The sequence below is a fragment of the Micrasema longulum genome, unplaced genomic scaffold, assembly GCF_059751315.1.
Source record: "Micrasema longulum isolate JH-2025_06_02 unplaced genomic scaffold, ASM5975131v1 h1tg000210l, whole genome shotgun sequence".
Lineage (NCBI taxonomy): Eukaryota > Metazoa > Arthropoda > Insecta > Trichoptera > Brachycentridae > Micrasema > Micrasema longulum.
Window position 1 is genome coordinate 216,659 of NW_028277415.1, and position 13,180 is coordinate 229,838.

Consider the following 13,180-nt stretch of genomic DNA (forward strand, 5'->3'; position numbering starts at 1 on the left):
TTTAATTGTATAATAATTCTTTTTTTAAATATTTTTATTGGACAAACGCACTAACCGCGAGGCCGACTAATCTCAACTCGATTTCATTTTACAGGATTTTGCTGGAGTATTATTATGCGCAGGGTTTACATTTCAAAAACGGAATTTGTTTACTGGGTATTTTCTTCTGAGTAGTTTTGGGAATGTAGTTCTGAGTGACTGCAGAATGTTTGCATTCGTTATATATTCGCAAATCTGACCACATAATCGAATATCGTACGCTACTACACGGGCTCAGTATCAGTTTAAGGCAATATGCCCGCCGTTGTGCATATAGTAGTAAACTGTATATGCAATATATGCATATAATGTGCAAATAAATTAAATAAATAAAAATATCGTTATAAAACTAGTCTACTCTAATCAAAGATTTGTACGATCACGATCGGTGTGAAATCAGTCTAAAGCTTTGTGAATACTCTTATCTGAGTACATAACTTGTAGTGCCTACTTTCCGCAAAGGTTGGGAAGTTCGTTATCATACAAATAGTCCAGATCTTGTCTTGATGTTAAATGTTGTCAAAGCAGTGTTTTTTTTTTGTTTTGACGGTCTTATTTGTAATTTTGTCATTTTTTAAAACGTATTTGGTATACCATATATTTAATTTGCTCCGTTTATTCCATAGGGCACAAAATGTTCCTCTTTCAAGTAATTAAAAATATCCTGATTATAAAATTTATCCTGCGTCGCCCGGATAAAATAATATAATCGTTATTATAGTAATTGTATGCTTGCAGAAAAGGATACGTCGCGTCGCGTCGATTAAATGTGAACAGGTCAAGCAATAATACATTTTCCAACTCGACAAAAATTTCTAGCGATTCTTTTAGAAGTACAATTATTTCCCACACAAGTGCCTACCAAACTAACTTACGAGTTCCTACATGCGTAATGTCTCAGTAAATATAGTGGCGAATAAAGTTCTAGAAGGATTGCATCTTTACGCGTGTGAAACAATCTTTGATGACACAACTTGGCCGACTATATGTACAGTGGGTGGTTATAATATTTGTTTTGCATATTTGTTATCATATTCAAATAAACCATCCCACCGTTTCTTCGTAAGGGTAGGTAGAGAGGAAACAACGCCACATCACTCTGTCTTTGTATACATACCTCGTTTCCTCTATATTCATACATCTTCTCATGCACGCTCGCCGATTATTCCTACTCTTGACATGTCCATCTTCAAGTATTTGATGGACTTGATTGCGCCATGTCTTTCTCGGTCTTCCTCGTTTCCTGCATCCATCAAAATTAGCATCGTAGATCTATTTAGCCGTTTTTTCACTGTCTAATCGCTCTACATGTTCAACGCAGCACCCCTTTCTTGATTCCGTCGACAATGCTTGTCTCAGCCTTACATAGTTCACGGATCTCGACATTCGTGCACCTTTCATACTTTGAATTACCACACATTTACATTTATTGATTTATTTTAGAGATACATAACTCTCATTCATAAGGGTTGGCACTAGAACTCCACTGTGAACTGCTAGTTTTGCCTCCTACCCCATTTATTAGTTCTTGACTTTAGTTTATCAGATTCAAGATTGGATTGACCGGAATTCATGAATATCTTAATTTAATTAAATTTAAAACAGTCGTTTACATGTTCGTATGTAAAAAGTATCAGATATTTTAATACAATCAAAAACTAATTTTTGTCCGCCTCATTGTATAATGGTCAACGCGTTTGCCTGCCATGCAAGAGGTTTCGGGTGCGATTTCCTGCATTATTCATGTTAAATATTTTTTTATAAGTTTATTTTTCACAGCAGTATTTTCTTCTCCTTAGACTGGCACCTAAACGTAACCCTAATCGTCAAACCTTCTTGCAACAGATGATCTAGACACGCTGGGGTTGGTGTACAGTACCCTTTGCACCATTAGGCCTGAAAGGATAACGTGATGATTTACACATTTTTTTATTCAACTCTACAATGCCCAATGTAAACGATCTGCTACATACTGATAATCGGTGTACAAAAGTGATTTTAAACATGTCTATCACTCGGAGACTAGTTTATTATAATATTGTATACATACTAACCATTACAATGTATTTTTAAAATTTGCCACCAGGGTAAAAATTTTCAATAAAATTTTTAACAAAAAGTCAGTTGCACGTATTTTGTCAAAAGTTCAAATATTGATTTCTTAACATTTTCTTTGAGATTTGAAATTTTAATGGTAGAACTAATTTCTTGGTAATTTCTTGGTAGAACTGCATTTTAATTATAACAATAAAAATACGTAAATAGTTTTATTCTACGTTTATTTATAAATTTTTACCAGTGACCGGGTTTCTCTCTTTTATTTCAATACTTATATAAAATCATGATTTACAACCTCTGCTTGCACTTGTATATAACATAGAAATTTGTCTCCCACTAGTCTGACAATGTCGGTCACGACGAAACCCGGTCACTGGTAAAAAACAAAGTTTCAAGAATAATCCCGAGAAAAAATACAGAAGGGTAGTTAAGGGTAAATTACTTAATATTTATTTATTTAATTTTATTTGGGAAACCAACAGTTGTATATACATATTTATAGTAAACAAACAGATATAGTATATAAACTCAGAACCAATAACAGATTTCCACAAAGTGTACAAAGTTAGTAAAGAAAATAATAACACATATTTTATAAATATATACTATAAGTTTATACATACACGTAAATATGTTATTTTCATGTATACATTTTTTAATAATCAGAGAAAAACTTTTTTTTTTTAAAGAACAGTAAGTTATTGTAAATTAAAAAGGATGCATGAAGATAGGATACGGAGGGGAAGGGAGATGTACATATTATAATGTCTACTAAGTTACATAATGCATTTTTGATGTAAATTTTAAATTTGACAGAGTGATGTTTGTGTAGTCTATATCTTTAATTTTTTTGTGTTGAAAACTGAAAAATTCCTACCAAAAAAGCATTTCTAACATACGATGTTTTACTTATTGGTACATGAAACAGATGGTACCATCATTAAATAAAGGCTGGAACATGTATTGTTATTAAACTAAGTAATTCTGCACAGTCAACTATTCATGTTACATTTTGTGAAGCAGTAGTTGTTCCGCACTTACTCTGCGGTATTGTAAAGAAGTGATTCCATGGTAGGTGGAGGCAGCGATAGTTAATACATAAGAAATACCGATTAATTTTTTGTTTCACTCATTGTTAACAAAGAAAATCCTTCAATACAATAATTTTCCATAAAAAAAAACATTAACTCATAATTTAGAAAAACCCGCAAAAAAAAACTTCGTCAAAACCTTAACCATGGTGGGTGAACATTTTAGCCACTACAATATGAGGCGAACGTTTCTCGACTCTATTTCCCTTTTCGGGATTTTTCCGGTTCCATTACTCATTTACAGAACTGTATTCTTCATCCGCCAAGACACGGACAAAGTAAGAGCAAGTACTTTGGTGGGGCTGAAATTGTGTAGTTTTTAATCAAAGTTTGTTTCCGATCTTTGTTACGTTCACCTTTTGCATTTGAATCTAATAAATATACGTAAAATGGTATTATGGTGATGCTCAACTACTGCATACTTAGGCAGGTATATCCATATATGATACACTCCTAACTAACTGCGAACAATTGTTTTCACCTTTGACTGTCACTTTCTCTGGCGTATTCCGATTACGGGCCATATTCAGGTTGACGAAGAAGCCATTTAGACGTGATGGTACGAGTAATACAAAAACGGAAAGAATTCGTTTGGCAATTTGATGGGCGGAGCGAAGAGTTTTAAGTAATAGCTTTTCACTGTTTACTCTGATTCACGACCAGAAAATACACGTTTGATTTATATTTCAACATTTATGAGAATATTTTTAAAAGGAGAACTCAATTATTTTTTTAATAACTCACTATTAGAAAATGGGAATCAAGTTGAGGCAGAGTGAGATTCGAACCACAGACCTTTGATCCGTAGGTTTGAGACACTAGCCGCGGGACCACAACCCGATTCATTTGTAAAGCGTTTTCCAAAGTTTATTCCTTCTTTTTGTCTTTTTTTATTTGGTTTGCAAACAATAAAAAATTATACATGATACACAGAAATATTGAAATATAAAAAAAGACACTACTTATTTTTCATCAATCATATGTAAACACTAATTAAATACATATGTAAATAAAATGAGCAAAATAAATTATTTATATTGATTTTTTTTTTTTTAATTGTACGAATTAATAATAAAATAAACATGAATAAAATATACGTATTTACATAAAATTAACAATATAAAATACGTATTTAAATAAAATTAACAATACAAAATATTAAATTTTTTTATTTTTTTTAAAAAAGCAATCATCAATGTAAAACTAATAAAAACGATCCATAAAATACAAATGAAAACAATCCATAAAATACTTATAAAAACAATAAACAAAAGGTGCATGTGCACACATCAAAATTAAATGTAAAAAAATGAATGTACCTATCAACATAAAAACGCATTCTGTATACACTTCTAAAACCTAAACAATCCACTGTCAAAAATGTCGATCTCTATGTTTTTAATGGTGTTGTATAATCTGCACATTCTTGATATCGGATTGAAGAAGGCCACATTATTCTTAAACTAATCTATATATAATGTTTTTATGACCATAAGGAACACTAATTTTTATATTGCTCAAACAGCTTGAACTTTCCAATTTACCATTTACAATCTTATATAAATACAACAAGTCATTTATTTACTTTCTTCTACTTGTAGTTTCTAACGTTTTGAAGTTAAAGCGTTGAAGTCTCTTTTATAACTATTTAGTGTGGAACTTAATTGACATTTCTGTGGTAAAAGTCTTTTTTTAAAAATCTATTATTTTTTTTGTACAGATTCAACAATACATATACCTTCGATACAAATAATGTGTTTTAAACAAAAAAATACAGTCTGACGACCTTTTTTTATCTTTCTTAGGAAAAACTTTCTTAGGTTCCTTAACAAGACCATAATTGATCCCACCAGGTTATCACAGAATAGTTAGAGCAGCTGGAAGTAACATATTTTTTGTAAATAGTAAGCAAAAAAAAAACAATTCACATAAAATAAAACATGGCACATTGTGGTGTCTCCATATTGCTAAAAAAAAATCTTGTTTGTTTTTGGTTTTGAGGCGCCAGAAACTCGCCTTTTATCCTCTCGTTAAGTGCTGTGATCACACCGTTACGAGTGTGATCCCATTGCCCAGGGTTTGCGACGTGGACGCTAACGAGTTGGACTAGTCAGTAGTGTTGCCGGAGGAATGCAACTGGGCGTTCGCAGCATTTTATAGAATCACATCCTCCATCGAGACGTGACGCACTGCGACCCTACTGACAGTTTGAACTCTATTTTACACACATAACATTATTCTTCATCCATCGTGTACATATTGTATTTAGAAAAAATCATTAAATGCTTTTCAGATAAACAAAAGAGTGTGAATCAACATAGCTGTCCTAAACGCTTAACGATTCTGAAGACAAGTACTGCAGTTATTACGAAGATTGCGTCATTAAAATTAGTATGCAAATTGTACAATGAACCAAAACAAACCTTAAACGAACAGAGTGAAATGCGTTCTTACTGCAAACAAAACGTTGTAATATTCCCAAAGAAATACTTATTCTTCAAAGCAATGCAAAGCCTAGAGCTGTATTGTAAAATGTCAAACAAACCATTAGTCAAATATGAATAAAAATGTCATAGAAATCATACAAAATATTAACATTACTTGAACTAATTATAGTTTATTCAATGCTGTTTAAGACGTTTCATAATGCAAATAAACATCATAATTCATTTTTATGACACTTTGTCAAACGAAATGATATTAGATTTTTGTTTTTTCTGTTTATAAGAATTTTATAGTTGATTCAGTATAATAATTTCCTCTTATTCAAGGGCACAATGCGTATAATTTTTTTCAAATTAATCCGTGATTAGTGAGATCATTTACAATTTTAATAAATGATGCGCAAAACGTTATAAAAAACTACGGGCAAATGGCGTGACGGTAGTATTTATCTACCAAGTAGTTCAGATATGATATTTTTTATTTTGTAGGAATTTAATAAAATATTTTCCAAATTAACGTATTAACATATTAGAGTCTAGATTTATTTGATCTGTTTTCTAAGAACGTCTCCGTTAAATATTTTACATTTTATTTTATAGAAACTAGTACCCACATGATTAAACAGAAGGTGCAAACTAACAACAAATATGTAACAGAGAGTGTAATGGAAAAATTGTAGTTTTCTTAAAAAGATCTGTCATTGAATCGGATTGTGGTCCCATGGCTAGTGTTGCGGACTCACGGATCAGAGGTCCGAGTTTCGAACCCCACTCTACCCCAACTTGATTTATATTTTCTAATAGTGAATTATTTACAACTCGTTGAAAATGGGCCCAAAAATTTAAATATTTCGATAAATAATAAGAATACAAATTTTACATTTTTTTTTAAAAAAAAAAGCTCGTTGACTTCACAAACGTCCACAAATGGAAGAGTTGAAGGAATATAGATGTTCAAATATGGGCAGAATGGTGAATGTTACACAATGTGCAAAGCGGCCACTTAAACAAGCTAATGATTGGTAGATGCTCAAACTTCTATGTTCTCTTCTCTGAAACGTCCTCTATCAATATGTTAATATTAACAGCTTCTCAGGAGGTTGAATCCAGTTCTAATCTACAAAAATTTAGACAAACTCAAACGTTTTAGACATTTTTGTTTATTACTTTATGTTATTTTATTCCGTCAATTAAAAACCGATTTTATTAGGAACCGTGTGGCTCACAAAGTTGTTTTTATTTATTTTTGCTCTTCTATAAAATTCATAATTCGGATACTTTATAAATAAATATTCGGCTGAATATTCCAAATACCAAATCATGAAAAAAAACGCAAATACGAGTAGATCTAAAAAAAATAATATTTTAATCACAAATTATTAGTTTAATACTTAAAATCTTAGGGGTGAAAAAAGCCAAAGAAAAACTAAGAAGAAGAAGAATACTTAAAATCTATCAGTGTTAAGTTGTAAGTTAAATGAAAACATTTTTTTCAGCATTTGTTGCTACACAGCAAACACACAGCCAGTTTATTATCTTCGGTACAAATCTCATAATAATCCCAAATAGGCGATTTTTTATTAAATGGTGCCATGATGCGCAATCTACAAACAAGTATTAATTACTAAAAAGGGCTGTTAGTAACAAAATGTGATGTAATAATAAACAAATAACGCGTATCTCGACATGATCTACTCGAAAATGAAACAAATACGACCACCTCGTCATACCGCACAAAACGCAATGAGACATGTCGTAACCTGCCACCGGCGAAATGCACACATATTTTGCTGAACTTTCGGCCGCCGAACATTCGGCCGCCGAACATTCGGCCGCCTATTCGTAGCCTAACATTTAAATGTGACCTGGGCAGAACCCCCAGTCTTATGATCAGCGCCTAGAACTTTGGTCTAATAATTTGGAATTTAGGAGACAGATTTTAGACTCGGTGTATCTTTATAATATTATTGTAATGTTGATTCTACATTTTATTTATAGAATGTACCCCTGAATGTCATCGATTGAGATCGTACACTACATTTTATCTTCCACCCTTCAATAATAATATGCCGCACTTTAATGCATCATCGCGTTTGTAAGGATTATATAATTATATTGAAAGTAATGCTGATATTAATCCATTTAACGATACATTAAATAATTTTTATAGGAGAACTGTAACGCAATTTGTTAAATCAAACAGTCCCGTATGTTAGTAAGGTAAAATAATTTGTAATATCCTGTTTGTAATCTAATGTAATTGTAATAACTTTCATAATACTAATAGAATTCAATAAAGCTAGTCAATTAAAAAAAAATACATAAAACTTTTTAAAACTTATTTAGGCATGTAGTGTTCACATATAATTTATGAACAATATTTAAACCATAGAATTAAGAATAGTCCAAAAGCCGCATACGAGCATCAAACAGAAGGCGACTAAACTACTCATAAATGGGTAGTTTTATAGTTCTGATTTGAATTCAACTGTGCAGTGTTGTGTCCCTTTAAAGTGTAGAAATACTGCTAGGATCTTAAAGACACAGGATGGGATCAAATTTCTTGTGTAATAAGCAAATGAATGTGTAAGTAGCAAATATATTACCTACAAATTGAATTATTTTTCCATCTGTCAGATTGTCGAAGAAACAAAATGGAAATTTTAATAGTGTTGCCAGGGTAGTAAAATTGTTTACCCTACTTTTCTCATATAATAAGAGAAATAATGAAAATTAAACCTCGGTATAAACAACGCCGTGGTGGACATTTGACCGACATTATCTTTAAAACATCAAATATAATTAACATGATATAAAAATATCCGTTTTATGTAAAATAAAAATAGTTTTTTATTTTATGTTCAAAGTTCATTAATTCAACTACTCTTATTAAATGATCCTTTACTTATCTACTCTGTTGTGTCAATCAATATTTCCGCGTGCACAATAAAATTTTAGAAAAATTAACCGATTGCTTTTTTTTTTACCTTACATTTGTGTTATGATTATATTTTTTCCCACCGTGCAACTTTACGCGGCGACATCACGAATGCGCGCGGCGTAAGTGGGGAATAGTGCGGGAGTTTTTGGACACAGTCCGATGTATTCAAATATGATTCTAGGCTCCTTCTGGACTATTCTTAATTCTATGACTTAAACATAACCGATTCTCGTTATTATACTCACAGATATATTGTGTATTATCTATTCAGTGATTATACCACTGTCGTATGTATTGTGCATTGTTTGTGAATTATAATAAATTAAATAAAATATATAAATAAAAGTCAGTATGAAAAAATCCATGATCTATTGAAATACTAAAAAAATATAATGTGTCACTTACATATAGTTCTCGTTGACATTTCACAACTGTTATTTAAAGCAATTATTGTTGTAACTCAATGTGTTTTGTTACCTTTCAGTTGGACGCTCAACAGAGGTACAGCGTCTTCCAGAGAGGGCTTTGGCAATTAGTAAAGGGGGCTCAGACCGACAGGTTAACTGACATCAATCTCTGGAGGCAATTACGGTTCCAGTCTGCCATTGGACCTGCTGCTCTTCCCCCGGATCAACTGGACAGGGTATTTTTGGTTTCTTTATAGTTATATACTTACTTACTAACATATTACACAACAATTATGTAGCGACGACTTAATACGCAAACAAGACAACTCCAGTAAACCAAACTATATTTATTTATTTCTTAAGTTAGTTTATATGACAATCCATACCTATATTATAAATGCAAAAGTGTGATTGATTGTGTTTCCTTCACGTCACAACGGACCTACTGATTGACATAATTTATTGCACAAGGCTGACCGGATAGGTGAGAATGGGATACTATTTTTATTACGAATTTATTACGAATTTTAAAAAAATACAATAAAAAATAATTATTTCAACAATGAAAATCATTATTTTAAATGGCGGTAAGGTGGGATGTCAAAAAAATTAAAATTGAGATTGATTCATTAAATTTCTAAGATAGAATCAAGAAAGGGGCGCTGCGTTGGTTTGGACATGTAAAGCGAATGGACAACGAAAGAACGGATAAAAGGATCTACGATGCGAATGTTGGTGGATGCAGAAAACGAATAAGGCCGAGAAAGACATGGCACGAGCAAGTCCATTAAATACTTGAAGATGGACATGTCAAAAGTAGGAATAATCGGCGTGCGTGCATGAGAAGATGTATGAATGTAGAGGATGCGAGGTCTGTATGCAAAGATAGGGTGATATGGCGTCGTTCTATCTTCGTTTGTTTGTTTGTTTGTTTGTTTGACTTGCTTTATCTATGGTTAGTTTGGATTACTTTTTTTTTCGGTTTTGTAGTAGGATTTTGGATTTGTGAAGGTAATAAATAACATTTATTGTATATCCCCAGAATCCTGAGCTCCTAGAGTTTTTGTTGCTTTTTTTTCTTAAATCTGTTTTTTTATCCCCTTTTCTGTCCTAAAAACAGCCGTTATTTCAATTAACTAGGTATTTAAAAAAATTATTTTAACATAAGTATGTATGGACCTTTTGATATATATTTATGGTTTTTTATTACAACATTTTGACCAATCTTCTTATGACCAGTCTGTATTTTGGTTGGCTGGAATATATTGCTTTTAGCAATAAGTCCGCCTAAATACTTATTCTTTGTACTTGAAGTTTTAAATAAATAAATAAACAATTCGACGTAGCCACAGACTAACGGGTCGCCTAATTTTTTTCATAGCGATAGTTAGAGGACCGGTAATTGATCAAGCTACTTTCTGTTCCGAAAAAAATATCAAGGGAAAAATTATTGTTTTGCTAAACTTGGTTACATTGGTAAATTAATTCGATTATATTCATATCTAATTACGAATATTTGTTTTTTATTTCTCAGTACAACCGTTTGATCAACGACATGCTGGCCGTGTACAACGGCGCGCAGATCTGCGCCTACAACGAGCCGTTCCGCTGTGGCCTCCGCCTGCAGCCAGACTTGGTGCAGATCATGGCCCGCTCCCGCGACTGGGAGGAACTCCAGCACACCTGGACCGAGTGGAGGAGGAACACGGGCCTCAAGTTCCGGGACTTGTACGAGCAGCTGGCCGACTTGACAAACCAGGCGGCCGTACTAAATAGTAATGTTTTTATTTGCTCATTTTTAGTATGTTTATGCGATAAAGAACGAATGGATGACAAAAAATGGCCAAACAAATATATATGGCGAGAATGAACGGTCGCAGAACGAGGACGACCGAGCAAGACGTGGCATGATCAGATAAACTAAAATCTTAAGCCTGGTATGTGAAAAAAGCTAAAAATGTATGCCAGGGCTGGTATTCCAAACGAAATTATAGCGCGGTATATCACGTTTTTACGTACTAAGTATGCATTATAGCGCGCTGTAAACGCGTTCGGAGTACCAGCCCAGGATAGACGCGTGTAGCGGTTCATCTTCTCGGCCTACCCCTACGGGAAAATAACGTAATAAAAGTAGTGTATGTCTATTTTTTGTTGAGGTATGAATAAATAAATCATAAATATTTATAAATACATCTTTGAAAACTCGCATTTGCACGTTACATTAAAAAATTTATATCCCAGGGCTTGCATATCAATTTACAACAGAAAGTTAACGGAATTACTTTTAATTATTTATAAAAAAAAAACCGTTTTTTTAAACGAAAATCCGTATATTTGTATAAAATGTTTATGTTCCTTCGTCAATCGGCGGTAACCTGTAATTAAACATGTTTTAAATAAAAAAATATAAGCTTTAGGGCATAAAATTTATTTTACTTTTTAAAAAAAAAATAAACCTATAAACTTCCCATTAATCACCCCCCTTACCCATTTCCTGGCCTGGGTAGGGTCATAATAATCATAACCTCGCACCCCTTAAAATGTTCTTTATTTTTTTATTCGTCGACCAATAGGTACATGTATGATGAATAGTCTCAGTAATTTAACTCGAACAATATATATATATAATTTATTTATAATATAATAATTTTGATCTAAAAAAACAATTGGAAAATTATTATTAGTTTACGAGCCTAGTTTTCAATCAGTTTCTTCAGTATTTTTTATTTGTTTCAATTAAATTAAGGTTGATGATATTGATTTTCAAGCAGTGGTTCCGCCATCTATTGACAGACCGATTTTTTAGAGTTAGGTACGATTTATTTTACGTCACTAAACACTTTTGTTGATCTGCAAAGTGTTTGTTTCATAGTGAATACATAGATGGCGTAAAAACCATGACGCACTTTTTTACTTTGAAAATTCAACCAAACATTGGGGTGCATCAAAACATTTTTTTATTTAAAAAAATTGAAAAATACATTTTGGGGTGCCTCTTATGGTCCGTGGCGTCCTATCATCCACAAAATGCGGTAAAATAGTAAAATCCTATAATACTGTGACTAGTACCTATGTACGTGCATAATAAAGCTGAAAAATATGTATAATCTTTTTTATAAAACTATTTTTTATATTATTATCTTTTTCTTACATTATAGAATTATATGATAGTAAAAAAATCTCAGTTAGGCATGCCTGGGTACTGATTTAATTAGTTTTAAGTTACAGCACGATAAAAGTATACAGTAAAAATACCATAATATAAAAAAAAACAAAAAATAAATATATAAGAACAATTGAAAAATCGATGTTTCCCAAATCAGTCTCATTAAGAAATTCTTGTAATTCATTTAGTAACACTTAACTTTCTAGATTTATTAGTGGGGATTGAACGTATTTTTTGAATCTAGTAAAACGTATTATATATGAACTGCATCGGAGTAGTAAAATAATGTGGTAATATGAATATTATTGGTAATTTCTGTATTGGGAAATATTGTGATACCATCATGTGATCGTGATGTATGTTTGGCAGGTTCTATAAACATATGATACCTTGGTAGATAAAAGGGAATGATTTATTTTTGTTTATTTTCTATAAGTACTATTATGTCTTATTGTGTTTTTACAAAATTCAGTGAAATACAAAATGTTTACCATTTCTTTAGTTTACTCCTAGTATTTAAATCAATTAAAATAAATGCGTTAAGGTCAAGATGTTCATTTGTCGTCCGTTAAACATTAAAAACGTCTACATCTCAAAGTTACGTCCTAACAAACTTTTTATTCAAATTAAAACGTGAGTTATAATTTATTATTTGTTTTAAGTTATTTATTGTCTATTCTTGTTGGAATTCCATTGTAATGAGGCAATAACTTATATATATATATAAATTAATAATTGAAAATACTAGTCCTAGTCTGAAGATGCCCATTAGAGGGTGAAAGGGCTGATTGGTCAAACAAATAAGTGGAAGCGTACCAAGTATTTTTTATTAATAACTTACATGTCGATTTTGACAATCCCTACGACTGTCACGAAAAGCTTAACTCGTTAGTATAACTACGGTAGTTGGACTTGTTAATACTCCCTGAAGAATTTCTGTTACAAAACACCCCGTTTTATTTCAATTATTATTTAATTTTTAATTATTTACCCAAATGTATGAATTTCCAGGCCATTTCTTAAAAGTAGTAAAC

At 31.9% G+C, this 13,180-nt stretch overlaps 1 protein-coding gene across 1 annotated transcript in view; it reads left to right on the forward strand.

The window, feature by feature from the left end:
- Ance-3 (angiotensin-converting enzyme Ance-3) overlaps window positions 1-13,180 on the forward strand; it is a 308,103-nt gene that overhangs the window by 36,697 nt on the left and 258,226 nt on the right. The window contains exons 3-4 of the mRNA XM_088243387.1: window positions 9,058-9,216; window positions 10,515-10,755. Of these exons, the coding sequence (XP_088099513.1) occupies window positions 9,058-9,216; window positions 10,515-10,755 (400 nt within the window). The remainder of the gene's footprint in view (window positions 1-9,057; window positions 9,217-10,514; window positions 10,756-13,180) is intronic.